Source organism: Varanus komodoensis, unplaced genomic scaffold (genome assembly GCF_004798865.1).
Source record: "Varanus komodoensis strain SLA01 unplaced genomic scaffold, ASM479886v1 scaffold7_1, whole genome shotgun sequence".
NCBI classification, from domain to species: Eukaryota; Metazoa; Chordata; class Lepidosauria; order Squamata; family Varanidae; genus Varanus; species Varanus komodoensis.
The window spans coordinates 2,854,005-2,878,926 of NW_025336479.1; the positions used below are offsets into that span (position 1 = coordinate 2,854,005).

At 40.7% G+C, this 24,922-nt stretch overlaps 1 protein-coding gene across 4 annotated transcripts in view; it reads right to left on the reverse strand.

The window, feature by feature from the left end:
- The window catches only part of PRPSAP1 (phosphoribosyl pyrophosphate synthetase associated protein 1), a 37,355-nt gene extending 34,860 nt beyond the window's left edge, over positions 1 to 2,495 (reverse strand). Inside the window, exons 1-2 of one of the 4 annotated variants that reach the window (XM_044453787.1) lie at positions 2,338 to 2,491; positions 874 to 985 (exon numbers count right to left, since the gene is read on the reverse strand). In XM_044453787.1, the coding sequence (XP_044309722.1) occupies positions 874 to 956 (83 nt within the window). In that variant the 5' untranslated portion in view covers positions 957 to 985; positions 2,338 to 2,491. Of the gene's footprint in view, positions 1 to 873 lie in introns of all 4 variants that reach the window. The other 3 variants (XM_044453788.1, XM_044453789.1, XM_044453786.1) reach the window with 3 other exon arrangements.
- Positions 2,496 to 24,922: the final 22,427 nt, after the last annotated feature.

Below are 24,922 nucleotides of genomic sequence, written 5' to 3' on the forward strand. Positions count from 1 at the left end.
AGTAAAGGACTCATCAAGGACCTTCTGCAAATCTTCAGGGGCGTTTAAAGAAGGTAGAACCTTGTCCCTCTAGTCTTGTTAAACTTCAGAAGCACTCCAAAGCAGTGACATTTCTCCTAGTGCCTCCAGAATTCAGACCATGATCAGGACAAGACTCCTGCCTTCTCCTAAACCAGAAAGGGACTGGGTTGGTGCTGCCACAGATTTTAGCTGGCTTCCAGGCAAATGTTGTGAACCCAACTTTTTTTTTTAATTTCAAGCTTTCCAGTCTAAATACAGTAAATAATGGGGACAGAGTAGTTAAACATTGTGGTAGGAAAAACAAACAAGATACCCAAAGATACCCAAACAAGATACACATAAACTAGGTGAGAATGAAAACTATTGTCTCTCTTGAAGTAATTAGTAAGTTGCTTTATAAAATGGTTCTCAGGAGCAGCAGTGGAATCAAGGAAAGTGCACACAGTTTATACTCCTTTAGGGCAGCTCATTTCACCTAAGGCCTCATTAAATGTTATTCAAAATATTTAAATCTGAGTATTAACATTGAAAGCATAAGGCAGTTACTGCTTAAAACCCCAGCTATCTGAATGGAAAATAATCAAGCTTCTTAACATTTGCATTGCCAAAAGTGGTGCTACAATGCTTGAGAAGGTCATATATTCTTGTACTAGGCTGAACTGACCTCCGTCATTCAATTGATCCATTGTAAATCCGTGGCAAATCCCCCCACCCTTGCTGGAAGCCTCTTTGAGCAAATATGACTTATTTTCTGTACCACATGTTGCATATGGCAAGGGCCTGGGCACCAACCTAACCATCAAACTTATTAATACAGAGGAACATGACACTTAAAAAGTGCGAGACACTCACTCAGTGATTCTCTTCGCCAGCTCAGTGCAAGCTGCTGTGGAGTTTGCTGAGAAGACCCGGTAGCCACTTCTGGCTGCATTCATTGCCAAGGAATCATGCAAACCCCTCGGAACTCGGGAGTGAGAAAACACAGATTTATAAGGTAACAGCAGTTTCCTTGGCATCCTCCTCTTCAGCCTCTTCAAATACTATTACCACCCGTATAGAGCTATGTACCACACAGATTTTCCCCAACCCAAATATAACAGCAACAAGAAGAAATACTGAAGCACTAAAAGTTAGCTTAGAGCCAGCGCTTTACATGTCCCCATGAGAGAAGACTAAGAGGTCAAAAAGCAAGCAGCCAGAATGATCTAGTGAGGTTTAACGATAAGAAGCAAGCATGCAAGCGAAGAGGAAACTTGCAGTTCAGGAAATTGTTAAACAAAAAATAAGAGGGTGGGGTGTTTACTCCTAAATCTGAGTGCAGTGGAGAAGCAGGGCACCAAGAAACAAAAGTGCAACTAAGCAATGAAAGAACGGAAGATGGGAGACTGCTCCAGCCAAAAGGGCGGGGGGGGGCTGCTTTAACACCCCGGAAGGAAAGACCCGAGAGTGTTGAAGGTAGGCAGGGCAGAACCTTCCAAGGGTAAAGAGTAGCAGAGAACCCCCCCTAAGAATCATGCAAGGGTGGGAGCGAAAATGGGATCTGTGTAAAGAAAGGAAAAAGAGAAGTGGGAGGCGACAGCTTTCGAGCAATGAAAGGGGTGGGGAAACAGGATGGGGACTTTCAGATTGGGTAAATGCCAAGCACGGAAGAGGGAGCTGATGGAGCCGGATTAAGCTTTAAGGGTCAGCCGCTGGAGGATCGAGTCGGGTAGCTGAAAAACATACAGGGGTGGAGGGGATTACGATGACTGTTCGGATAAGGGGCAAGTCAGATCAGAGGATAATTTAGAAGATGTGCGGCAACGGGGTAGACTGGAGTGGTGGCGAGATCCCAGGAAGCAAAAGTGGGGACAGGACGAAGGGATTGAGGCACGGAAGGGAGCAACAGGACGAGGATCCTAATGATTGAGGAGAAAAAGCCTGAAAGTGAAAAGAGGACGGATTAGCAAAAGAGCAGCCCCTCTAAGCAGGCTGGGCAATGCCTGGCTTAGAGCAGGAGCAACCGAGGCGACCACTACACTGAGAGCTATCACGCCTGTCGCGCTGCAGCCGCCACCGATCCCTTCCTGCTCGTTTTGACTCTTTCGGGCCCGCTCATTCTGCAGCCCCCAACTCAGCAAAACTGAACTCCACCAGTATGCTCAAGTCATAGAGACGCCACGCTAGAGCGCCACCTTCTCTCGCCGGCCATTTTGCACAAGCAACATCCCTGTTAAAAAGATTGCGGTCCTTGCCTGCATCGCGCCGACATATTGAGTGAGGGCAGCGGGGAAGACGGTTCGCCGTATAATTACTCACCGCGTTCCCCTTATTTACCTCCGCTTAATATACGGTGAGACCTCGGTCGAGTGATTTTTTAAAAACCCTAGAGTAAATCGGCGGGTGACTTCTTTCACCTCTTAAGATCGCGAAGACTCCCTTTCCCGGAACAAAAATGGCTGCTTCCCTTGGCGGTCCAACCAACGGCTAGGTGGGAAACTCTAGAGTCTAATCTTCACTTCAAAGGAAGTGGGCGGAGCTAGATTGCGAAGGACCGGAGAGGGCGCCAGAGGTGTGTCTTTTTAAAAAGAGGGAGGTACTCCATTCAACTTTTGTATGGAGGGGTATTTTGTGTGTGTGTGTGTGTGTGTGTGGGGGGGGGGGGCTTCATTCTCATGCCCTCCGTATGTGTTTGAGTACAAATCCCATAATTTTTGCCTATTAAGCCATGTTAGCTGAGGCTGATGGAAACTGCAGTCCAAGCATCTGACAGGCACCAGATCGGAGTTGACTGATATAATGGCACAAAAGTTTGGAAGTGATGGGGCTGTTCTGCGTTTTTGGCATTACAAAATTTAACATCAAATTAAAAAAACAAAAAAAATTAGGTTTAAAAAGATCCAGTTAAACTGTTTCTAACAACCAGCAGGTCCCAGTAACAAATTAAATGCCCTGCAGTAGAGGATGGTCTTTACTTAACACCAAAAAGATAGCAAAGTTGGCACCAAGCAAGCCTCAGTGGAGAGCTCATTCCATAACTGGAGGGCCACCGAAAAGACTCTTGTTGCCATCATCCAAGCTTCTCGCAGAGGTGGCAGTCAGAGAGAAGCCCCAGAATTTGATCATAGCATCTGGCTAGATAGAAGTCAGAAGGAGCATTCTGTCAGGTATTGTGGTCCTAAACTCTGAAGGGTTTTAGAGGCCAAAACCAACACCTTGAATTGGATCTGGAAATATATAGGCAGCCAGTGCAAGTGGGTCAGAATTGGTGTCATATGATCAAGCTGTCTGATCCCTGTTATTAATCTGGCAGCTACATTTTGCACAAGCTGTAGCTTCCAAACAGTCCTCAATGGCAGCTCCATATAGAGTACATTGCAGTAGTCTAGCTTAGAGACTAGAGCATGGATCACTGATAGCAGGCTATTTCTGTCCAGATAGAGACATAACTGAGCTACTAGCCAAAGCTGCTAGAAGGCACTCCAAGCCACTGAAGTCACCTGGGCCTCATGTGATAAAGATAGCTCAAGGAGCACCCCAAGCTATGAACTTGCTCCTTCAGGGGGAGTGCAACCCCATCTAGAACAGGTTGGATTCCCTCCATCTGGTCAGAAGAACCACCCACCAACAGCATCTCAGTCTTGACTGAAGCTTCAGTAAGTTAGTCCTCAACCAGTCCATTGTTGCAGCCAGCAACATCCACAGCCTCACCTGTTGATGATGAGAGATAGAGTTGTGTGTCATCAGCATACTGATGACTGTGCATTTCAAAACTCCAACTAACCTCATCCAATGTAGATATTAAATAGCATGGGGAGCAAGACTGACCCCTAAGGAACTCCATACTGGAGGATCTTAGGGCAAAATAATATCCCCCAAGCACCACCTTCTGGAGGCAACCATACAAGTAGGAATGTAACCACTGCAGTGCAGTACCTTTCACCCCCACCCCCAGACAATTGCTCCAGAAGGATTTATGACTTTAAAGAAGATTTAGAAAGGTAGTTTCCCCAACATGGAAAGGAAGTGAGTATTTCAAACTTCAGGGATTTAGTCCTAGAAAAACTACAGAGCTGAAACCCACAGGTACCTTGGCCATGCAGATTACACCTCCCCAGTAAATATATCAAATCCTAAGAGCTCTAGTTCACGGAGAGGACACAGACTTTCCATGCAAAAAGTTCTAGCTTCAATCTCTTGCATCTCTGGATATTAATCTCTTGCCTGAAATTCTGGAGAACCTTTGCCAATCAGTGATTATAATACTGAGCTAGATGAATGGATGAATGAATGAATACTCTGACTTTGTATAGGGCAGCTTCCAGCTTCCTGTCTTCAGTTTATATGTATCTTAGATACAAGGGTCCACAACCCTTGTAGAACTATGTGGGCACATTTGAGAAACTGCTGCGGGTATCACCATAAAATGACTCCCATGGAGGATGTGGCTTGTTGCATAAAGGCTGCTATGTGGGCCTGTCTAGTCAAGAAGTTTGGAAGGGAGAGAAATGGAAGGGAAGAGGAAATGGAAAGATTTGCCTACTGGTCCATCTCTTCTTCTGTTACCCTTACAGAACTTTCCACTGTGTTCCCTTTTGTTCCCATTCTCTAGGCTTGCTTTCTCTTCCTGAACCCATTTCCTCACTGTTTCTCACCCATCTCCATCCCTAGCCTTCTTTTCCTTCCTTCTTAACCGAGCCACTTTGTCTTGATGTTTTTCTCCCTTCCTAGGCTCTAGCATCACTATTTCTCTTCCCACACATTTGTGTTTTTCTATTTATCCCCACTGCTAGCCTTCAGCCTCACTGTTTCTCTCCCCCTTTGCCTGGTATTGTCTTCCTGCCAGCTGAGCAGCTGGTTAGCAGCAGGCTCAGGAATAGGAAGGGGAACCTGTCTCTCCAATGTTTTCATTTTTTTTTTAAGTGTGCAGGACATGATGAACTGTGTGGACACTACAGCACTGATGAGTGCTGCATGGGGGGGCTGCTCTAAGACAGAGTATTCCACTACCTAAAATGGAACAAGTAAACAAAGAACAGTAAATGTCCAACTATAAACAAATCTAATGAATATGAAATGAAAATAATAATAGGAGTGTATTTCTCTCTTCCCAAAATTAGACATAGTTCTCTCACTTGACTAGGAATAGTTTTTTATTATATGTTACTAGATCTGAAGCACTGGGGAGGAAGTGGTTGTCCTAAAATTTTGCTCTTGTAACATGTGTTTAAGTAAAAAGGATTAAGTTTGTGGATGTGTATCTTCCTTTTCTTGGATGCACAGCTTAACATGGTGAGAGGGCAAATTCCCCGGACTGACAGAAAGATAAACAAGTGGGTCCTAGATGAAATGAAGCCAGAGCTTTTCCTAAATGCAGAAAGTTACAAACTGAGGCTGTCATTCTTTGCGCACATCATGAGCAGATAATGCTAAGGAAAGATAATACTCACTGGGGAAGATAATCCTAGGGAAAGTCAAAGGCAGAAGAAGAACAGGAAGACAACATCTGAGATGGTTTGACTTCATAAGGGAAACCATGGCCTGGAATGTACAAGAGCTGAGCAGGGCCATCATGGATAGGGCATCTTGGAGGGCTTTCATACATAGGGCCATCCATAAGTCAAAGGTGACTTAATGGCACATGATAGCAACTACTTTGTGTGTCTTAATCACAAATAAAATGCATTTTAATATCAGATATCAGGATGCCAAGTAGTGGAAAAATGTATCCTTGCCACTTTCCTTTTGGTGCAAAAGGAAGTACAGAATCTCACTATTTCATTTCCAGCTTGTGCCTTGTTCACTGGTTGTACATGTCCTGACACTGAGCCCCTGCAGTCTTCCAGTATGCACTCAGTTTCTTGTTGTGTGAAACAACCTAGAGTTCTCCTTCCTTCAGCCCCCGGACGTGTTGAAATTGAGGGCAATTATTGCAAGCCACCTTAATATTAGGCACCCAAGAAGCCCATTTGGCCATTTTACCCCGTTCTAAAATGCATCCTGCAAGTGCTTTGAAAAAATCAAAGAAACAGTAAACTCTAAGAATACTCTGATCATAGTCAGCTGCAGGCAGAATATTGCCCAGAGTAAATGAAGATTCTGATGTGGGTACATACTTCTGTATCTATTGTTGGTATTTGTATGTATTTGTGTCAGTGTGTACATTGTGCACTGCCATCCTTACCATTAAACATGTTTCATCTGTTAGATGCTTGGCACATTATTTATTTAGAATTTTTGTATGCCGTCCCATCGCTTATAGCCTCGGGACGACTCACATAAATAAATAAACATAGTACATAGAAATAATACAATTAAAACCCCAAAAACACCCTGGCTGCAAAATTAAAACCTTATAGGTATTATTAAGAATTGTTAAAATATTGTTTAAATAAAAAGGTCTTAGCCTGACGTCAAAAAACAAATAACAACGGCGCCAGGCAGACCTCTCTGGGGAGCGCATTCCAAAGATGGGGCGCCACTGCAGAGAAAGCCGCACATGGCTTATCTACTTTCATATCTGGCTGCAGATACTAACTGGTGCTTTTTCCATGTCAATATCTTTTTAAAGGTCACAGGTCTGAATGAGATGGTTGCTAATTAGAGGGGTCCCTGGATAAACTGTGCTTTGGTAGAACTCATCTCCTTTCTCAGTACACCCTGACTAGCTTATCAGGCAGCAGCTTCACAAAGAGTCACCATTTAAATTTGTCACTGTCCGAGAGCTACTGTGCATTGTAAGAAATTTAAATAGGGACTAGCGGCTCCATGTGCCAGGCCAGAGGGTTTTGTTGTTGTTGTTTTTGTTTCTTTTTTTTTTAAAGGAGAGTCCAAAGATGCTAGATGCTGATCCTGGCAGTTACTGACTATATAAGTAGAATGCATACGGCAAATGGAAACTCTTAAACATGATGGCTGAAATCCAACAGTGTACTATCCTCCAGTGGAACGGATAACATGAGTGGAATGAATGTTTCTTCCCCTTTCATCCCCTATATGTTCTTCCCAAATCTACTCTGGAGAGTTAGGAAATCTTCTAGGGCAGATCTGAGGACAATTGGGGGAGAAAAAGAGAGGGAAGTCCACTTGCATGATACTAGATGTCACCCACTGTAGTATGGGTTTAACTGTTATCACATCCATAGAGCAACTCTTTTTTTAATAAAGATTTTTATTAAGATTTTAAAACTAAAAAAAATCATCAAATACATCGGACGTACTGGGTCAGCCCCCTATAACATATCTTTTTAACATTCTGTAATCATATTCAGTTCGATTTATAAAAATTTAAAAACATCTTTAAATCTAAGCCAAGTCCCGTTTCTCCAGCCAATCATAAAAAAGGTCCCAAGTTTGATAGAAGTCAATATCTTCTTTCTCCTTCAGTAATAGCGTCAATCTGTCCATTTCTGCACAGTCCAGAATATTTTTTAAAATCAGTTCCTCTGTGGGTAGTCCCTCACTCTTCCAGTATTGAGCAAGCACAATCCTTGCCGCTGTGGTTAAATGTAGCATCAAATACATTTTTTGTTTGCTAATATTTTCTGGTATAATACCTAACAAGAAAATTTCAGGTTTAAAAGCTAAGGGTTTTTGTAGCATTTCCTCGAGCCATTTATGTATTTTAATCCAATACTTTTTCACATATTCTCAGGTCTACCACATATGGTAAAAAGTACCCACATCATGTTTACATTTCCAATATCCATTTGACATATTTGGAAACATCTTAGCTAATCGACTTGGCGACAAATACCATCTATAAAACATTTTATATAAATTTTCTTTATACGAAGTTGCTAAACTTACCTTAATATTTCTCTCCCATAGCTTTTGCCACTTTTCTAATTCAATATTATATCCAAAATTTTGTGCCCATGTTATCATAGTTTCCTTAACCTGTTCCCCCTCCATTTTCCTGTCAAGTAAGAACTCATAAATTCTTTTAATCATTTACTCATCTGTTTTTAGCATCACTTGATCAAAGGCTGTTAGGTCTTTATAAAACCCCCATATTTTACAGTCTTTAGCATATCTTGATTGCATTTGCACCTTATACCACCAAGAGATATTAAGTCCCTGTTCTTGTATTTCTTGATCTAGTTTCAGGCCTTCATCCTTATCCAAAATATCATCATATCTTATGATCCCTTCAAAATTCAATACATTTGGATACACAAAAGCTTCCATAGGTGAAAGCCATCTTGGTAATTTATTATACAATTTTGACTGTAACTTTTCCCACACTGACATTAATGATCTTCTGATAAAGTGACTTAAAAAAAGTCCCATGAGACTTAACCTTCTCGTACCACATATAAGCATGCCAACCCATTTGCAAATCATGACCTTCAAGATACAAAATTCTCTTATTTCGCAAGGTTATCCATTCTTTTAGCCAAGTTAAAATAGACGCTTGATAGTACAATATCCAATCAGGAAGACCAAAACCCCCATTCTTTTTGGTTTCCTGAAGCATTTTTAATTTAATCCTTGCTTTCTTTTTTCTCCAAATAAATCTCAAAATTTGAAAATTTAAATCCTCAAAAAAATTTTTTATCAATTTTTACAGGAATCATTTGGAACAAAAACAAAAGTTTTGGCAGTATATTCATTTTAACAAGTGCTATTCTTCCCATCAAAGACAATTGTAAATTGGCCCATTTTTCCAGGTCACCTTTAATATCCTTCAATAATTTATCATAATTGTCTTCTTTCAAAGTTATGCATTTAGCTGTAAGATTCCCAAGTATTTAACCTTTTTAACAATCTGCAAGTCCACTTGTTCTTGGAGTCTTTTTTTCTGATCTTGCATAAGTTTCATTTTTTCTTTATTTATTTTCATCCTCGTAACCTCACCACATTCTTCAATCCGTTGCAAAATTTAGGGATTGTTACAAAAGGTTCCTCTATTATAAAAACCAAATCATCTGCGAATGCTTGCAATTTATAATTTTCATCCCTAATTTTAGTACCTTTAATGTTCTTGTCATCCCTGACATTTCTATTCAAGACCTCTAAAGTCAGAATGAACAACAGGGGTGACAACGGGCATCCTTGCCTTGTCCCCTTTTGTATCTCTATAGCCCTTGTAAGTTCTCCATTAATTAAAATCCTGGCCGATTGTTTTTGATAGATGCTTGATACCGCATTCATGAATTTTCCTCCAAACTCCATTTGCACCACATAGAGCAACTCTGTTGTAACTGCTGTTACAACATAAAACCCTTAACCAATTTTCCTGTTTTAAGTATAAGTAAAACCACTAATGCACCATTCTTATTATTCCAGTTCAAAATAAAAAAAAAAAACCGAATAGTGGTTTCATATCCCTATATGCTATGCAACGCAACAGTATTTCTGAAAAACTATATAGTTTAAGGGTATAGACCTGTATGAGTACAGTCCTTAGAGGACTATTCAGCAGCCTATGAATTCATAAATAAATAAATAAAATGTTTAAACAAAAAAACCCCTACAATTCCCCACATGTTCCAGCCAGCATGGCTCCTGTGTACACACTGGGAGTTGCGGGTCTTTTTCTGTCTAAAAATGCATAGGATTGCATCCTAAATTAGTGAAGTTAGACACTATTCCACCATCCTTATTTATATCCTAATTTTGACAATCTGTATCTGCAGTATGACAGTTGCAGCACTGCCTGATGTTCTTTCAGGGTTTCGCTAATTACAGTGAAATGTAAGTGAAATGAAGTGCTGCATAGGCTGTAATGGAAATAAAGGGTGACCTATCTTGCTTTAAATGTTTTAAACTTGACAGAGCAAAGAAACATGGCTTTAAAGAAAGCATTATGTATTCAACCTCTAAGTCAGTAAAAATAAAGGACATCATAAGGTGGTCCAGAAAAGACATAATATGCCTTTTACCTGAATTGTAGGCTGCCTTTACCTTTTACAAAGCTATGGATGTTTGTTCACAGTTGAGGAGAGCTGGGCAGATAAAATTTATTCCATGTGGCCTAAATCTATGGATAAGCCTCTGCGTAGTTGACAGTTACTTTGACCTTTTGAAAGCAGTGAAGAAGGAAAACAAGCATATTAAAATAGGAATTCATAACATGACTGCTATGAAACATTCTTCCCTGAGAATGTAATACATTTTGAATTAAAGTATATTTCTAGTCTGGACAAGTCTTGACATGCAAAGGAATGTCTTCTCTCAAGTACTTCCTTGGACCCATTAATCATCGTAGGAGGCCCTCCAAGTACCCCTGCTGAAGGAAACTTGACAGGTAGCTACACGAGAAAGGGCCTTCTCAGTTGTGGCCCCCCAAAAAAGTTTGCCTAGTGCCTGGGTCATTATCTTTTCAGGACCATGGAAAGGCCTTTCTTTTCTCCCGGAGATTTTATAAGCAGTTCTAGATCTGAATATCTGTTTCATCAATTTCTGTACTATCTAATGTTTTGCATTGTATTGTACTTTATTTTCAATATTTGTATTGTATTGCTCATGTCAAGTAATCTATAGCATTTGAATGTTTCAACAGTTTGTAATCCACCCTGGGAATATTATTACTGGGCAGAAATATAATAAATAAATAATAGCTCTGGCTCTTGATGACTTGGACAACAGATAACAAAAATTAGCACTACAGAGCCTCTGAGTCATGTGCTGTTTGCTTCTCATTACACAGTACACAGAGTTATTCTTCTTGTCACAACTGCCTCCTTGATAAGGCCAACATCTGTACGTATAGATTACATATAACAGACTCAGCCTGTTTGTTTTGTTCCTTCTGACCTCTGGTGGTTGAAAAAAATGACTCAGCCTTGATTTAATGCATTAATAATATTTCATGGTGAATCCTTCACTGAATCCATTTCTGGCAACACATCTAAAAGTTCACTAAGAAGTAATGGGCAGCCAAAGAATTGGAAAATTTCTTAGGGGACAGAAATGAGAGAACATCTCTCTCTCAAACTACTAGCGATAGGCTGAAAATTCTCAAGTACTTTCCCCTAACTTGAGTTAGATTTTGAAAGTATTGATTAGTTTTTAAAAAATAAAATTATGGATAATATTAGATATACTGTGTGTGTATGTGAAAGAGAGAGAGAGAGAGAGAGAGAGCATGAGTGAGCGAGCAAGCAAGAATTATAGTCAGCAACACAACTTGAGATTTACATTTTTAAAAATACCATTTAATGTTTAAAAAGCAACATTTGGGTGTTCAAATTGAGTAATTTCAAAATTCAAATTTGTTTTTATGAATTTCAAAGCTAAATCTGAACTCTGAATCTAATTTTTTTATTTTTGTGTCATTTCTGCTCTATTGCTGATCATAGCATAATTGTATTGCTGCAAGATTATGTACTTTGGAGACCATAAGATTCCTCTTGCAACTCTGAAATAAAAGGCTTTTATTGATTTTTCTGTGCATGGTGCGGTTGTTTGTTTTGGACATACCACAATCATTGTGTTGCCAAAGAAAGGAAGGAAGGAAGAAGATGACTGCCATGTGAAGTGTTCTTGCAACTCCATACTGTGAAGAAGGGAAGCCAAGATCTCTTGGGAAAATTACATCTAAATTGGTGTTTCACGTTCAACAAACAAGATGACACTGCAAGGCTTAAAGCAACAATTTTGTGTGGCCTTAACACAACTCAGTAAAGTCTAAAACATTCTGCAATAAAGGGCCAGATTAGGCATTGTGATTTTTTTCTTTAATATTGAAGCTATAAAAAGCACCTCAAGTACACTTAGAATAAGCATACTTAGGCCATCGTGTACTACTTTACAGTGCATATACTACAAGGTTAATTTATTAAATTTGTATCCTGTCCATTCCTCAGATGCAGGGTGCATGTAGGGGTACCCCTTTATCCCCACAATTCTCTGATGTAGATTAAATAGTCAACAAATTCATGGTTGAATGGGGATTTGAACTCGTGTCTTCTATGATTTAAGTCCAGTACATTAACCACAGCACCACTCTGAATCTGTGGCCATCCTTTGACATTGCAGGGGTGAGTTCCGCATGCATTGCTGAATTCATTTTCTCACTTTACTTTCAGCACTACCTGTTTTGTATCTTGATCATAATAAGTGGGACAGATTATCCCCGTCTCTAGCAATGTGGCTTATAATGTTGGCAAATTAGGGATTCTTGTGCGGGCAAAAAACACCAGCCTGAAAGAGCATTGAAATACTTATCACTGGTATATGGAGAATATTCCTGCAGTGAAGGCATGTATGATTCATGCTCCCTGTCAGGCTGAACTCAGTTAATGAATCATATGGTAGCTGAGCAAGAGCTCAGTAAAACCTTGCCTTTCTTCTGCCTGCAAACGGCAAACTACAAAAATAAAATAAAATAAAATAAAAAATGGAAGGTTAAAATAGCTGTCAGACTACAGTCCCTGACCAATTAGCTGCATTTAGCTTTGTGGGATACAAGTACAATTTTGCGCAAATTTGCTGTAGTATTACAGAGTCCTTTGCTGCTGCTTATTGGGCAGGGAAAGAGAATAATTGCGCTGCCTTTATCAATGCCATCTTCTGGAATCTGGCTATAACAGCCATTGCACTGAAACTTTTCCAGTTTACGTCATCTCGAGAAGACAGTATTGTTTGCTTATTGTTTATTATGGTCAGCAACCAGTTCATTTGAAATAGGCATTTTACAAGTGTCACCATAAATAAGAATATTCCAATTATTAATTAAACACAATATCAAAAAACAAATAATATAAAATTAAGATTACCTGATACAGATTAAAATAAATATTATTAAAATTTTAAAACATTACATACAATATCTTTATGAATCTTACAAGCAGCTGCAAAAAAACCTTGCACAAAGAACAGTGGACTGCACATGGACACCTGTAAGGAGCTTTCCGCCAGTCTCAGTACCAGATCTGCCCTTTCACCTAAGTATAGGAGAAATGAGCTATGCTCTTACATCTTGATAAAACCAGCAAGAGAAGGCAACATGTTCAATCATTTTGACCATTCCAGCACCACAAGGGCAAACTCTCTCTGCCATAGGTGTCTTGCTGTATCTCCCCACCAGGAATACTTAGCAGCGAATCATCTTGCTAAAGAAAAGCCCTATGAAGAGTAGGAGACTCCAAAAACAATACAAAGGTACTGCAGCTACAATGTATTTGGTGTTCTCCTGTACCAAGAAATCTGGTACTCTACTAATGTCACATTGCCACTCAGTATCGAACTCTCTGTTTGATTATTGCTATTGCCTGATCCAATCCCATTGCTAAAAGGGTCTCTGGAGAGAATCCTAAAGCTGTAAACTTTTGATGGACTACAGTTAACCAGGAGGATTGGAAGCAGTCCCAGAGAATTAAGGGTGTTAATCCTTGGGGAGAGTAATTTAATTTGAGCCAAAAATTAGCAGAGAGGAGGCTTACCCTAGCCTCTATTTTAATCAAACCAGATTCTAAGTGCATACTAGTATTAAAAACACAACTGGGCATACAAAAATGCCTTTATAAATTGGGCTATATCTAATGGAGCAAAGCAAGAGGATGTTGGGCCTAAGATTGTTCCATACAGAAGTTGAGATAATACTTTGGTCTGAAATAACTTGAGGGCAGCAGGTATATATTGCCCTCTGTTACTACAATTTTTTTTTAAATAATCTGAGCAGATCTTTGCCACATATTCATGATGGACATTCCTAGCTCCTGGAGAGTGTAACATCACCTGTAAATACTTAAAGTGCATAACCTGCTTTACCCTATGCCCATTAATATCCCATATCCCAATTTTAGGTGTCTTTCCAAAAGACATAATCTTTGTTTTTTGGTAGGTAATCTCCAGCTGGTTTTTGTTACAATAGAGACAAAATGCCTGCAAAGCTCTTCTGAGACCCACAGGAGTTTTGGGGAGTAATGCCATATCATCGGCATATAAGAATACAGGAATCTGTCAGCTAAAGTAGGGGGTGGTATTGAAAGGTTGTTTAAGCAGCTAATCATGCTGTTGATATATAAAGTGAATAGCAGTGCTGTCAATGCACATCCTTGTTTCACTCCTTTTGATGCAAGAAAGCAATATAATAAACAGCTTTGAGGTCCATTCATGGTTTATTGGTTCCTTCTCTGTGGAATTCCCAACCAGCTGGTGTCAGGCAGGGGCTAACAGAACTCCATTTTTGACAGTTGTTAAAGACTTTATTTAAGCAAGTCTTTTCTTTAAACACACACACCCATGATTTGATTTTAAATATTTATATTCTTTGCTTTGACAGTTTTTTCTATAGTTCACCATTTGGGAATTTCTTCCTTCATGTAAATTCCTTGATCTCCAGCTTATAAATGCAATAAATAAATCAGTAAAATAATGAATCTTCACCTCTTGTTTTACACATAGACATCAATTGGAAATGTTCTGACAAGTGGGGAATCACCCACACTGATTACTCACCAAGCATCTAAAGTCTCATGCAGGCAAAAGGACCAATCATAGGATAGAACAAGAGTCCGGAAAAATACTACAATCAGGAACCTTCCCTTGGAGAGTGCAGATTTTGGAAATGATTAAGGGGCTAAGGAAGAGCAGTGCTATATTTCAAATGGGAAAGAATGCATTGCAAGATCAAAGATATATGACTTGATGAGGCTGAGGATTGATATGACTATAATTGTAGCATGTATTGTGGTAAGTATCCGGAGGGCATGACAAAACATTCACAAACTGGATTTTCTTTTGTTCTCAAGGACACTTTTCTAGCACATTTTATGGGTTTTCAGCGGAAGTTTTAAGGAAGGTTGCAATCCTAGGCAGAATCCATGATCTGTGCATGTACCCGGGAGTAAATTCCCTTGCAGTAGTGAAACTTCATTCTGAGTAAGCATGCCTAGACTTAAGCTTCACAAGGCATTTCTTAGGAAATGGTAAGAACATGTCCCTGTGGGCTTTTTGTCCCTCTTCTGCTTTGATTTCTTTCTATCCCTACTGAAAAGCAATTATTCAGCTGAAGAAGTCATGGTAACAATGAATGCTCATCAGTATTGCGTATGAGAAGACAGTGTGAATGCTAGTCCTTGACTGAAGGTGTAGCACATACTGCAGAATATGGCCTCTGGTGTGGAATTCAGCAGATTTAGAAGAAAACTTGCTACCTAGGGTTTTGTTTAAAGCATGATTTTATTTCTCATGGTCCTTGGGGTTGGGAGAGGGTATGAAAACATATTGCCATGCCTTAAACTGAAGCAGAAACAATTCTGTATTCAAGGAGTTTAGATTTAAAACCATTTTCAGAACTCTCATTTTCTCTTGTGCTAAAAGCAGGCAAATGAGATAAACTTGTACAAGTGATAAATCTGCATAGTCCATTCCTGTTATGCATTTGGTATTTTATGATTACAGGATCTGAACTTCCTTGGATTTTCTGCACAGGATTCCAGAGTCTCTTCTCTTGCGTTGCATGGCTTATTTAGAAGGAATGTCCCCCCTCCCCTCGTTTTCATTCATGCATTCCTTGATCTGAGTGATTAATATTTCCCCTGTTTATTCCCCCATGTATGTATTTATTGTGCAATGGCCTGAAAAATCTCAACTCTCTGTACTTGCTGATTTGTTTTAGGTGGAGGCATTTGTTCTTTTTGTTTGTTTGCCTTGTTTTTGAAGGAAAAGCCAATGGGATCAGCTGCCCACATTTGCCAGCTGCCTGGAACAGAAAACAGGATGTTTAATAGTTTGTTTTAATGCAGCCAGGCATCCCACACTGATTGGAGCTTTAGGGCAACAGGCAATGATAACCCTTGTATCCAGCATGAATTGTTGTGGTCTCAGCTTGTCAGCTCACAGTAGTTGCCTTCATATCTAGATCCTTTGGCATTGTTGCCTGTTTTGAACAGAGAAGCTTCTGTGGCTGCATGCTACAATAGCAGCAGAGGCCCTTGCTGAAAAAACTTGAAAAATCTAGGTTCCTTTGCCACCTAACAGAGCTCTCTCCTCCTACCGCTATGGGGGGGTTTTCTTATGCAAGTTACTGTCATTACAGAATGTGTGTAACATGCCATTTTTGACTTCCAAATGCAAAAAGGCCCAACGGCAAGATGAGAGTTATTTATAGCAACACAAATGAGAAACTAGGCTAGGAAGGTTTTTGTGCGTGACCTGTTTTATACAGCTGCCTTGTTCCAGATGTGCACAAGCTCACATCCCATTGAAGGATGCAGTAGCCCCTCCATCCTCTAGTTTAACTGAGCTTTAGTAGCATTGCAGATAACCACACTTAGATGCCTGGATTTGCAGGCTGAAATATCCTCCTCAAGGGGGCAGCAATCTCCAGAATAAACCACTAATCAGGCTCAGTCAAAATGGAAGAGCTGGACAATTCATGAAAGGTAGCTAGTCAGAGGAAGCGAGCTTCCCTTAGTTGCATAAATAAAGAGGCAGGATCATCAACATGTCATTGTATTTGTGCGCTCAAACCTGCCAGGTGGATGTCAGTGCATCAGATCAAATTGCTGTTGCCTTATGTCTTTGATGGTTATTGGAAGGAACAGATCTCTCTACTCTCTTAGGACAACCTACATGAAAGATCTCCAATAGCCGTGTCTTGTGGGGAATCACCCCATGCTCATTAGGGGAGTGACCTAGGAATGTGCCAGCTCTTCCTCCACAACCAGAATGCCTCACATGCTTCTTGGTCATGTTCTGGCACTACTGGCTATGAGAGAAACCCTGGCTGTGGGTCAAAAGCAAATGCTACAGCAATATGTGTGGACTGGAAGAGACAGAGGGACCTGCTCATGAACTGGCTCAGTCCGGGGAAAGTTACCTGTGGTACTGTGTCCTGTGTCTGTGCTTGATGAGTTTCCAAGGCACATGTACACCTGCTTGTGATCATGGCAGCCCCAGTCAGACAGCAAATGGAAAAGACAACAGCTATGTTCAGACGTCAAGGAAAACCATGGGATAGGGGTGAGCCTAGGCAAGTCTCAAATTTATGTGCAGGCCCTCGCTCTCCTCAGTACCACCTTGAGTGAGTTAAGAGTCTGCTTTTGCATCATTTAAGAAAAACTAAGTACAGCTTGTTATTACATCTGAACCTAGCAAAAGTCCTCTTCATACGATCAGCCTAACCACTGTGGCTTAAATAAGAACAGACCATGGGTGATTTGAGGGGTTTCTCTTCAAACAAGCAACATTGCCCAGGTAAGATAAGCCCAGGCAAAAAATTCAGCTAATAGAACCTGGTACATGGTACCAATATCAAATTACTGTGACTTTAACATTATAAAAATTGTTTTCTAATCTGCCCAATAGCTAATGTTATCTGGGCAGATTACAAACAAGAAAAAAAACCCAAAGTCCCATAAAACCATTAAAAATATAAAATGTGATGCAACAATTAAAAAACATATAATACAAAAAACAGCACAGGAACGGATAAATTTTATTTATTTATTTATTATATCATCATCACATCACATCACATTTCTATACTGCCCTATACCTGCAGCTCTCCATGCAGTCCATCAAGACGTTTAAGTCCCCCATCAAGATTTCAACCAGGCCCACCCCTGCTTAGCTTCCATGACTGGGCAGGCTCTGGGCAGTTTACAATAAGTAATAGCAAACAATAAGACAACAAAAATACAAAATCCATTAAAACAATAAAACAGTAAAAATAATAACCCAACAATTAAAACATTAAAAATGATTTGAATTAAAGACAATTAAACTCCAGGGTGGATCTGGATTTTATTTGTGTTATGTTTTATTTTATGTAAGCTGTCCCGAGGCTGTGCGATGGGACGGCATACAAATACTCTAAATAAATAAATAAATAAATAAATGGTTTAAATACAATCTGGCAGTCAAAAGATCACCAAAAGCCAGCAGCAGGATTAATAAAGCATATTAAAAACACTTAATTACCAAAGAATCTATGGAATAAAAAAAGTTTTCCTCTGGCGCCAGAAGGAGTAGTGATGGCACTTGTGTGTCGCCCTGGAAAGCAGTTTCCAGAGGTGGGTGCTGCTACAAATAAGGCCCTTTTCCTGGCCATTTCCTCCCTCACTTCATTGGGGTGGGTGGGCAGGCAGCTTTTGGAGAAGGGCCTCTGAAGAAGATCTCAGTAATCGGGCAGGAACATATGGAAACAGGCATTCCCTTCAAACAGCCATGATAATCTAGAACTAAGTCCTTAAAATGCCTGACAGAAAAGAAAAGGTTTTTGTTAGGTGCTGAAAAGATGACAACATCAGTATGAAGCAAACTTCCCTTGAGAATTTATTTACAAGTGGGGTGTCACCACTGAGAAGGCCTTCTCTCTTGTAGCCATCTAGCTTCTGTTGGCAGGGACATCTGCAGGAGAGTCTCTGAAGTTGACATAAGCAGATAGATGTGGGAGGAAACAGTGCTTTATATCCCAATCCATTTAGGGCATTAAACTCAATCCCGCCATTTTGAATTGGGCTCAGAAACAGATGAGAAGCCAGTGCAACTGATGTGGTATTGACATTACATGATCATATCAGTCAGTCCAAGTAGTCTAGCAGCTGTATTTTAAACTATTTTAGATCTGCACAGGCTTCTAAGGTAGCTCCATATACAAAGCACTGTAGTATTCCAACTGGAAGGACACCAGAGCATGGATGACTGTCCACATGCTGGCTTGTTTTGACCATGTGAACCAGTCAAAGTGTGGTTAATCTTAACTATGATTTATCTGAAACACTCCAATTTCAACCATTGGTTATGAAGCTGAGTTTTTCCACGAAACCATAATTAAGATTAAGCACAGTTCAATATAGTGCTAAATGGCAAAAGAAGAAGGGGACGGCAGAGAATGAGGTGGCTAGATGGAGTCACTGAAGCAGTTGGTGAATGCTTAAGTGGACTCCGGGGGATGGTGGAGGACAGGAAGGCCTAGAGCAGGGGTCGGCAACCCGCGGTGCCAGAGCTACACATGGCTCATGAATCCCTCTGCTACGGCTCCGTCGCTCAAAACATGAGGATGCACAGCCACTGATCTGTGGCCAAGGCTCCGAGTTACAAAATACTAATAGGTGATGATGAGGCATCCATCAGGAACGCTGCACCGCACTAGTGGGTTAAGTAAATTGTGACATTCCTCTGCTATTGTGCAGGGAAAGAGTGTCCAAATGTAATTTCCTTCATCTGAATGTTAAAAGCTGCGCTTAGGACCTGTCACAGTTCACATCACTCCATTGTTTATCTGCTAATCAGTCATTAAACACACCTATATCTGTGACCCACACCGATTTACTGAGCTTTCCCTCCACCCCCAGGCCAACCATGGATAAATCGAAGAAAAGTTTCTGAAGAAAACTGAACGTTTAATGGTACGTGGGTAGATTCATTTGCTTTTACTGCTGACGAACTTATGGGGTTTGCTGTTTAATGCATGCAGCCCTTTAGCACTGACTTTGACTCTTCAGGAAGCTGTTCTCCTATTCAAAATATATGAAAGGAGTCCTACTAGTTAATAATGTAAGATTAAAAATAACAGTTTTTAGTGACTGAACAAGAGCTGCAGCTAAATCATAATGAAGATATACATAGCATTAAGGTAAAAAACGATATATGCAGTGCTATCTTCATTTTAGATGTCAAAAGGGGTTTGTGGCTCCGGGTGTTTTCTTTTGTGTGGGAAACAGGTCCAAATGGCTCTTTGAGTGTTAAAGGTTGCCGACCCCTGGCCTAGAGGAATGTTGCCCATGGGGTCGCGATGGGTTGCGGGTTGCACGTGACTTCGCAACTAACAACAGTTAACTGAAACCAAAAGTGAAAGCTTCCACACAGCCACCAGGGGAGTGGGAAGCATGGGAGCGTACAAGCCCAAGCCAGAGAAAGCTTAGTTTCTTGTGACCTCTGACCTCTAGTAACATCCTCAACTCTAGAGAGTCCATGGGGCAGTAAAAGGCTGAGCCTTTGCGTCAAGCTCTTCATGCACCTAGGAAAATAGGAAGGTGAATTGTACAGAGTCAGTCCATGGATCCTTCTTCATTGATAGCAGTTTTTCGGGGTGTCAGGCAGGATTCTCTGACAGCTTTACCTGAAGAAGTCACAGACTGAGTCTGAGACCTTCTGTATGCTAAACAGCTGCTTTCCCATGAACTCTCCTTAATCTCAACCCACCATGGCATCCTCAGTATTACACTATCTTCTCTGCTTGTTTTTATAATAAGGCTTATAGTAATATGGCTAATTATATTTCAATGAATCCGGGATGGCCATCCTAGAAAACCCACAAGATAGGAGAGTGCTGAGGTTTAAACAGTAGGATTATAGTCTTAATCATTGATATTCCCATGCAAACTTCCTTGGCTAAGGGCTGATAAGTATAATGCAACAGAATAGATTATATAAAAATCTCCATCTCAGCGGCAGCAGGCTAAAAATAGCACTACGCGACAACCGAATTGCCATTGACACTATTCTGAATGGAAATGTCTTTGCTTAGCAGTAGTGAGGTCTCATTTTTCTTCTGATTTCTGGACTTCGTTCTGACAGCTGAGTATGAGCCGCTTGCCATAGTTTTCAGTTCGCATCTTTCTTTCTCACAAGTTATCAGTGTGCGCCAGGGCATGTGAACATTGAATAAATCACAGTGAATCCTAATGTGATTGCACAATTGCATCAAGGTTTCTTTTTGAAAGAAAAAGGATATGTGAACTGAAAACTGTGGCAAACTCCTGAAGTCATATTGCCTTTCCCTTTACATTATTTCAAATATATAACCCTTCTTCTCTGCTCCTCACTGCTTATTGAAAACCCTGGTTTATACTCTAGCCATCTTTCTCCTTGGGTGTTCCCAGACAAGGCTTTTAATGTGCAATCAGTGAGCCTCACAGAATTTCTCAGGGGAGTCCAGACATCACTATAATCTACCTGTAAATCTCCTTTGTTTCTATTACTTCTTCCACTTTTTCATGCTGTGGATACCATGAAGGTTTCCTCATAGAGAATATTCCAGATCTGGGGATGAGAGAGCAACCAAGTAAGCTCTTTTTTCACAGTCACATGCTGAACTTTGAGGGGGCCCATGAAGGGTTTCTGAAGATGAATTAAAGGAATAGGTAGATATAAAAGGAAGGAAATGTTCCATCAGGATTCCAAAGTACCTAGGTATGTAGAGATTAATAGGCCAAAATGAGCACTTTGAGCTGGTTCAGAGGAATTATCTGGTGGCTAGGGAAGGGAAGGGAAGGCAGGGCAGTTGTAATATGTTCATAATAGTTGGTCCTGGTTAAAACATTTTATCCCCACATTTGCACAAGCTGGATTTCCAAACTGCCTTCAAAGGCAGCTTCGTGCAGTCCCAGTGCAAACTGTCTCACAAGCTGAGGCAGGAGAGAAAATTTGCAACTGCACTGAACCTCTTTCTGCCAGCACATCACACAGCATTTTACCTGTGTCCTGCCTTGGTTTGCCTCATCATGCAGAGAATCACACAGCTGGAAGAAGCGCCTGTGGAGCTCCCTCAAGATTTAGCTGAGATCTTGCAAGACCCAGACAAGCACTTGGAAGACCCTGCAGATGCTTCTTCTGGCCCTGTGGCTTTCGGAGCAATGTGGCAAATTGGACAGGCAGCGGCTCTAGAGTCCCACCGGCCAGTTTCTCACTGCAACAAATGCCATGCATGTTACTGTACAATGGTCATATGCAGGGCATTTTTTCCCATTCGTGAGGATTACTGGCCTGGTGGGGAGGAAAAGGATTATGAAATGGGCCTCAGAAGTACATGCATGTATGCGAAAGTCAAGCCGGCCTGTAACTGAAAGCACCAATGAGTCCACTTCCATCTTTGTAGCTCATATGGGCTACCGAGACGAGGCAGGCAGTGAACAAAAAAGCAGAATAAGGAAAATATTGTGAGATCGAGTACACAGTGAGAAAATCAAACACGAAAAGAGTGTGAAGGCAGCAGGAAGAGCAGACTACACTAAAACAATCATCAAAATGAAAAGGGAACAAAGCTGGAAAATTGTTGTGAATGCAGAAACAACAGAAGAAATAAAAGGCAAAGCAAGCTGTAGGAATTCGAAAGGCTAAGGTTCAGGCAGGGCCCACCAGAAATGTTTTGCTACCTGAGGTAATAAATAAAATGGCAACTTTCCCCATTTCATGTACAAAACCCAGGCAGTCCGGCAGTGGAATCTGGTTTCAGCAGTGGTGATGCGGTGGAATCTACATTTGAGGGCAGCAAGTTAGCTTAGGTGAAAGGCAGGCAGCATGACACCTGGAGTTATGTCAGCTCCCTTTCCCTCAGCATCTTATGCCTGGGAAGGCTGGGATCCACAAGTGTGTGTATGTGTGGGGGGCTATTTTTCAACTGCAGAATTGTGCAACTGTGAATAAATGCACAATCTATTTTTAAACTATTCTGTGCAGCTGTAAGAGTGCGCATGCAGCTATTGAACTTTAAAAACAAATGCCAAAAATGGCACCATTACCTCCACACCCTCTTTCCTCCTCTCCCCATGTCCTCCTCCTCCTCCTCCTCCTCTTCCATAATTCTGCCCCCCAAGCTATTTTTCATTGTGCATCTATACAGCAGTACAGCAGTGAAAAAGCAAACTTTTTTTCAATTTCCATTTTCATTCCTGGGCAGCTTTGCAGAAAAATTAGAAAGGATCCAGAGGAGGGCAACCAAAATGATCCAGGGTTTGAAAACACTCCCCTATGATGAAAGACTGAGAGAATGGCATGTTCAGCCTTGAGAAGAGGAGACTGAGGGAGAACATGATATCCCTCTACAAGTACCTCAAAGGCACAAAGAGGAAGGTCAAGATCTCTTCTTGCTGATGCCAGAGTATAAGACACGGAATTAATCAAGTCGGGTTGTGACAACCCAGATTCTGGCTAGATACCAGGAAAAGCTTCCTCATAGTCATAAAATGACAGTGGAACCAGCTGCTGAGAGAGTTGGTGGGCTCTCCCACACTAGAAAGAAATTGGACAGCCACCTGAGTGGGATGGCATAAATTGGTGTTCTGCAACAGCAGGAAGTTGGACTCAGTGGCCTTCATGGCCCCTTCCAACTCTACTAGTCTATGATTCTAAGGTATTAAAGGGCTGATCTCAACAGTCTCGAGACACAGTGTACTATGTGTTAAGCAGACTTAGCTACATTAGATTGAGCTAGGTGCAAAACATTTCAGGTTGCACTGAAGGCTGCCTGGACAAGAACAAAAAAAACAACAATACTCCCCCCCCCCCCCACCAACTTAGATCTAAAATCTAACATCTGACTCTGTTAAGTATCCAGCACAAAAGCACAAAGCAGAACACACTGATCTCTTGTCAGGCTGAGAACTGAATATCCCTAGTATATTGTTTTGTGCTTTAAATACACAAGCAAGGACCAGGAGGGAAGACTGTGCTTTGTATCTTGAAGATGTGTCATCCCCTCATTATACCTCCTTTAGGCTGTTTTCTTTGGGAATTTAAATATAGGAGGGGGTGGGGGAAAGCTACATGAGAAGTTCGGTTTTGTAAAGTGCCATAAAAGGGAAGAATCACTGGAAATGATGAAGCAAGTCAGTTCCTTGATGAGTCTTAATCCCAAGTATTATTCATTATGGAGCAATGTATAAATCATGGTGTTCATCAAAGTTACTGGTTAGTCTGTCATGCATATCGTATCTGAAGGTCTGAGCCATAGTTTAAGGATGACCTTGTAATAAACCTCAAGTAACTCAGCTGAAGAGAAGCTTTTGTTCCTAATTAGCAGCTTTGTTTATTTAGTCAGGACCACATGATCCAGGAACAGAGAATCAGAGCAGGGATAGCTTCTGCCGAATTTAGAGAAAGTGGAAAGACAAAATTTGCTAGGAAAAAAAGTTCAAAATCTACAATTCAATGTTTATATATATCAGCCTTTGGAGTACCTCATGCACTGAATGCAAAGTTGTCTATTTCACATTTGGTGGAAACAGTTTAATTTAGGTAGGAATATTAAAGCTGAGAGAATTAATGAAATCCAGATTCTGCAGGACTGAATTGAGCTTCTTTGCAAATTTTGAATTTAATATGAGGCTAAATAGATACATTTTAAAATATATGTCACATAAAACGATGGCTTTGTCATCTCTAATATGGAAAGGTATTTTCCTTTTCTTTTCCGCAGCCCCCCATAACTTGGAATTGTAATTAATTGTTGTTTGTTGCTTAGAGAACCCTGTTGGGTTATTTAGTGACTTATAAATTTTAAAATAAATGTGTAAATGGTGTTCCCATACTATCAAATCCCTAGTCTTCAATCTTCTCTCCCAATTTCCTAACCTTTTTCTTCAAAAGACACAAAGTATGTTTATTTCTTAAGACATTTTGGGCTCAGTGCTATAGCAATATATCCCATGCAGGACAAAGGTAGTCCTGGCAGTCCTGCCACCTGGCCGAGGAGGGAAGACAACTGATTTTGGGTGTCTTAACTACTGCACTTCAGAGGGAGAGGGAAGAAGGCCAAACCATTGCCAGTCTACCTTATATCTTGACAGTGCAAGTTTCTGCCCCTCTGAACCCCTCTGAACAACCCCTAAACCCTTTTTCCAATGCTGCTTTTAGGATCTTCGGGAAGCAGCTGCTGCTGCTCTTTCTGCTTTCCATGGGGTTGGAGGACTCTCCAAATGTGAAGCTGCAATACTGACACTGAAACCAAAACTCCAAAAAATCCTATGGCCCTCTAGGCACTGTCTAGGTATCACAGGATTATTCTGTTAAGGTGCAAGCCTATGCATTTTAGGCCAAAAAAAAAGGGTGGGGGACAGCCTGATTGGCTGGGGCATGCTGGGAGTTTTAGGCCTTTTTTCTGTCTAAATATGCATAGGATCCAGACCTTGTACACTTATTTGTTTACAGATTCTATTAAAAACAAAAACAAATACCCCCACCCTCCCAAATAATACTTGATTTGAACAGTGTGAAGTTTACCTAATCCACTAAGAATTGTAAA